At 40.3% G+C, this 5,000-nt stretch overlaps 1 protein-coding gene across 2 annotated transcripts in view; it reads left to right on the top strand.

The window, feature by feature from the left end:
• Positions 1-5,000, top strand: part of Sobp (Sine oculis-binding protein) — a 431,796-nt gene that overhangs the window by 41,771 nt on the left and 385,025 nt on the right. The window contains exon 1 of one of the 2 annotated variants that reach the window (XM_068380190.1): positions 2,216-3,169. The exons of the other annotated variant lie outside the window; for it this stretch is intronic. Coding sequence (XP_068236291.1) covers positions 3,026-3,169 — 144 coding nt within the window. The 5' untranslated portion in view covers positions 2,216-3,025. Of the gene's footprint in view, positions 1-2,215; positions 3,170-5,000 lie in introns of those variants that run through there. 2 annotated transcript variants of the gene reach the window in all.

Genomic DNA, 5,000 nt, shown 5'->3' with positions numbered 1-5,000 from the left:
CTCTCTCTCTCTCTCTCTCTCTCTCTCTGTCTCTCTCTCTCTTTATATATATATATAAATATATATATATATGTATATGTATATATATATATATATATATATATATATATCTGTGTGTGTATGTGTGTGAATTGATATTTTTCATTGATCAACATTACTTTTAAAAACCCGATTCGACAGTATTCGGACGAAAACTAGGATAATTTTCGGAGTATCTCAACTTCTACTGCTCAGGCAGTTTAATGGATGTAATTGTGACTAAACACATTGTTGGCCCCGATAGAAATGGATATAATTACCAATGTGCTATCAGTGATAACGAAGATTCCGACCAATTTGAAGGTCAACTCGCTTAGTATTGTGATTTGGATGCCATTGAGTGATAAAATGAATTCTGCATAATACTTGAGAAAAATCTAATTTACTCTTTAAGTAATGTTAGATAATTGTCGTTAAAAAATATTTCTTTTGTTGTTTTTTCTTTTACCAAAGTAAAGGAAGGTTCTAAGTGTATCTTTTCTTTCACAAATTGACTTGAAGCCTATGCTGTTAAAGGCTTTTGTAATATTAATTCCCATTTTTGAAGGAGGGTGGGTGTCAGGTCGTGTGTATCAATTAGTCAATGTGCTAAGGTGAATATTACAGTGTACATATATATATATATATATATATATACACACATATATATGTATGTATGTTATACATATATATATATATATATATATATATATATATATATATATATACACACATATATATATATACATATATATATATATATATATATGTGTGTGTGTGTGTGTGTGTGCGTATATATATATATATATATATATATATATATATATATATATAAAGAGAGAGAGAGAGAGAGAGAGAGAGAGAGAAGAGAGAGAGAGAGAGAGAGAGAGAGAGAGAGAGATAGCACACTCCTCACATTTGAATGATATCAGATCAGGTCATGCTAAAAATGAAATGTCATTGTTGACATGTTTAACTCCTTCACATTCCTGTAACGTTTGAATATGAGCTCACCTTCTCCCAAAGTTTAGAGATGAGAGAATGAGAGAGAGAGAGAAGGAGAGAGAGATTCATGGGTCCTCTGAATCTGAAACTGTACAGAAACAGTGTCAGTAGTGGACTAGCTGCCGCAGTGTGAAGACGTGTTGGCGGCAGCTTCCCTGTGTTTGCCTCGGTGCGATCGGCTCGAGTGCGAGTTACAGTGGCTGTGTTCGCTGCCAACAAAAATGCATAACCATGTCAAGATAGCGCGAAAGTCTCGCGTAAATTTCGCTGTGAATGTCTAAATGAATGTGTCGTACATTGCCGTAGATGACAAAAAAAGTTCAAATCGATTTGGCAAACCAGAGCTTAGATTCAGTAGGTGTTTATCAAGGAAGTATGATATGCTCGAGTAAAGACTGTTTCTGAGTACTAAAAAGTTTGAAAAAAAAGTCAAGGATTCATTCGAAATAAATAGCATCAATGTATACAATATCTAATAGTATTTAAAGCTACGAGTGTCTTTTTTTCACTAGAACAAAAGTTTAAGAATAATTGCCTGAATCAAACTCCCGATGAGCATGCCAATCAGTAAATCTTTAGATTGTAACCCGACACACTACGAATTCTGCTGAATAATCTTCAATGCTAAGAGATAAAACTAGAAAGTTGAATATGGTAACTCAGGCAATGTAATACAAGATTAGTTTAGTTTTTGTTTTAGGTGCAAACTTTCAAGGTATCGTCCTTTACCAAACTTTATTTTCAAAGTATCTGCTCATACAAGACTTTTTCTGTAAATTGTTCAGTGAAAGATGGAGCTGAAAACGATATGATTTTTTTTTTCATGAGTTCCTCATGAATATTACCAAGGAAAAGGGGTTCATATGAAACTTAGTTTTCCTTCAAAATGAATTCATCTAAAGATAATCTGGGTTTTGATTGAGTTCAGCCAATGGTATAATAAATGTAAACGAAAACCCATCATATATATCAAGACAGTATTGTAATAAAAATCTGAAATGACATATAAAATAATTAGTTGAAAAATTAGGATAGAAAATATTTCCTCTGACAATTTATGAGTAATTAAAGATTTGTCGAGTGGCTGAAAAAAAATCACAAGGATTAGCTCATAATAATCTTGGTGTATTCTTAACTTATTGTACACTTGAAGTGCATAGGGGTTATTAATTTACTAAACAATATACAATATATAAATTTGTATTGTTTATTGACTACATATGACATAAACTTCTTGGCGTTAAATTCTTGAAAGACTGGGTCCTACGTAAAAGCTTTTTATGAATGGTAAGAAAAAAAGTACAAAAGATTTATAAATAAAATAGATAACCTAAACCAAAATAGAAATATGATAAATCAATAGAACATATTTATAGTTTTCAAATAAAATCCATGGATTGTTTAATAATTTCACGAAGTGCAAACTAAGCTTAGAATAATTTACTGTCCGACAAAACTACAACCTTCAGTACAAATATTAAAATAGATTGCCATGGAGAACTACGGGTTCTGAGATTAGTACAAATATAAAAATACGGAAATTGAACGAGCCGTCCAATTTATCAGTGCGCAGCATACCTGTGCGAGATAAACAAAAGAAGTGCGCGGGATAAACAAGTCTCCTTTGATAATGAAGATGAAAACTCGCCCCGAAAGAAGGAAACGCGAGCGCCAGAGAAAGATTATATCCAATTAATATGGATAGAGGTGACTGGCGTCCCATCACCCAAGAAGAAGAAGAAGTAGAAGAATTGAATAGAGAGGAGGAGGGGAACAGAAGGAAGACCGAAGGAGGGGAGAAGAAAAGGTAAAAGTAAGAAGAAGAAGAAGAATCTAGATTACAATTACTACCTCTAACCCTCCCTCCTTCCCCCACTCCCAAACTCCCTCCAACCCGTCGACTTCCTCCCTTTTTTATACCCCCCCCCCCTTTCCTCTCAGCTTCCTGAGGACAAGAGGGGCCACCGGACCTTCTGGAGAGGAGACAGAGTTTTGCGTTACGATGAATGACAAGGACGACCCCAACACCGTCAAAGCGACCAAGAGAAAGACGACTACCAGAACTCCGACATCCAGAAGCGACTGTCTCCCTCTTCGTAACCTTCGTCATCACCATCCTCCTCAAACCGACGACCAGACGATCAAGGTAAGGTCGCTACATCGTTTCCATGGTCGCAGTGAGTCAGATATCCGATTACAAGTGAGGGAAATATCCAGATGAGATTGGGAGTGGTCAGGTGCTCGTGGGTCGTATCCGGACATGATTTGGAATGGTCAGGCGCTCGTGAGTCGTATCTGGACGTGATTTGGAATGGTCTGGTGCTCGTGGGTCGTATCCGGACGTGATTTGGAATCGTCAGGTGCTTGTGGGTCGTATCCGGACGTGATTTGGAATGGTCTGGTGCTCTTAGTCGTATCTGGACGTGATTTTGAATGGTCAGGTGCTCGTGGGTCGTATCTGGACGTGATTTGTAATTGTCAGGTGCTCGTAGGTCGTATCCAGACGTGATTTGCAATGGTCAGGCGCTTGTAGGTCGTATCCGGACGTGATTTGTAATGGTCAGGTGCTCGTAGGTCGTATCCAGACGTGATTTGTAATGGTCAGGTGCTCGTAGGTCGTATCCAGACGTGATTTGTAATGGTCAGGTGCTCGTAGGTCGTATCCAGACGTGATTTGTAATAGTCAGGGGCTCGTGGGTCGTATCCAGACGTGATTTGTAATGGTCAGGTGCTCGTAGGTCGTATCCAGACGTGATTTGGAATGGTCAGGTGATCGTGGGTCGTATCCGGATGTGATTTGTAATGGTCAGGCGCTGGTAGGTCATATCCAGACGTGATTTGGAATGGTCAGGTGCCCGTGGGTCGTATCCGGACGTGATTTTTAATGGTCAGGTGATCGTAGGTCGTATCCAGACCTGATTTGGAATGGTCTTGTGCTCGTAGGTCGTATCTTGACGTCATTTGGAATGGTCAGGTTCTCGTGGGTCGTATCTGGATGTGATTTGTAATGGTCTGGTGCTCGTAGGTCGTATGCGGACGTGATTTTGAATGGTCATGTGCTCGTAGGTCTTATATGGACGTTTTTTGGAATGATCAGGTGCTCGTGGGTCGTATTAGTAAGTGATTTGTAATGGTCAGGTGCTCGTAGGTCGTATCCAGACGTCATTTGGAATGGTCAGACGCTCGTGGGTCGTATCAGGACGTGATTCGGAATGGTCTAATGCTCGTGGGTCGTATCTGGACGGGATTTGTAGTGGTCTGGTGCTCGTACGTAGTATCCGAACGTACTTTTGAATGGTCAGGTGCTCGTAGGTCGTATCCGGACGTGATTTTGAATGGTCAGGTGCTCGTAGGTAGTATCCGGACATGATTTTGAATGATCAGGTGCTCGTAAGTCGTATCAAGACGTTATTCGGGACGGTCTGGTGATCGTAAGTCGTATCCGGACGTGATTTGGAATGGTCAGGTGCCCGTGGGTCGTATCCGGACGTGATTTTGAATGGTCAGGTGCTCATAGGTCGTATCAGGATGTGATTCGGAATGGTCTGGTGCTCGTAGGTCATATCTAGACGTGATTTGGAATGGTTATGTGGTCTTGGGTTGTATCCGGACGTGATTTTGGATGTTCAGGTGCTCGTGGGTCATATCCGGACGTGATTTGGAATGGTCAGGTGCCCGTGGGTCGTATTGGGACGTGATTTTGAATGGTCAGGTGCTCGTAGGTCGTATCAGTATGTGACTTGGAATGGTCTGGTGCTCGTGTGTCGTATACGGACATGATTTGGAATGGTCATGTGCTCCTGGGTTGTATCCGGATATGATTTGGAATGGTCAGGTGCTCGTGGGTCGTATCCGGACGGGATTTGGAATGGTCAGGTTCACGTGGGTCGTATCCATACGGGATTTGGAATGGTCAGGTTCTCGTGGGTCGTATCCAGACGGGATTTTGGGTGTTCAGTTGCTCGTGGGTCGTATCT

Source organism: Palaemon carinicauda, chromosome 9 (genome assembly GCF_036898095.1).
Source record: "Palaemon carinicauda isolate YSFRI2023 chromosome 9, ASM3689809v2, whole genome shotgun sequence".
NCBI lineage: Eukaryota > Metazoa > Arthropoda > Malacostraca > Decapoda > Palaemonidae > Palaemon > Palaemon carinicauda.
The sequence above is the reverse complement of the archived record's forward strand: the minus strand, read 5'-3'. Positions and strand labels throughout refer to the sequence as shown.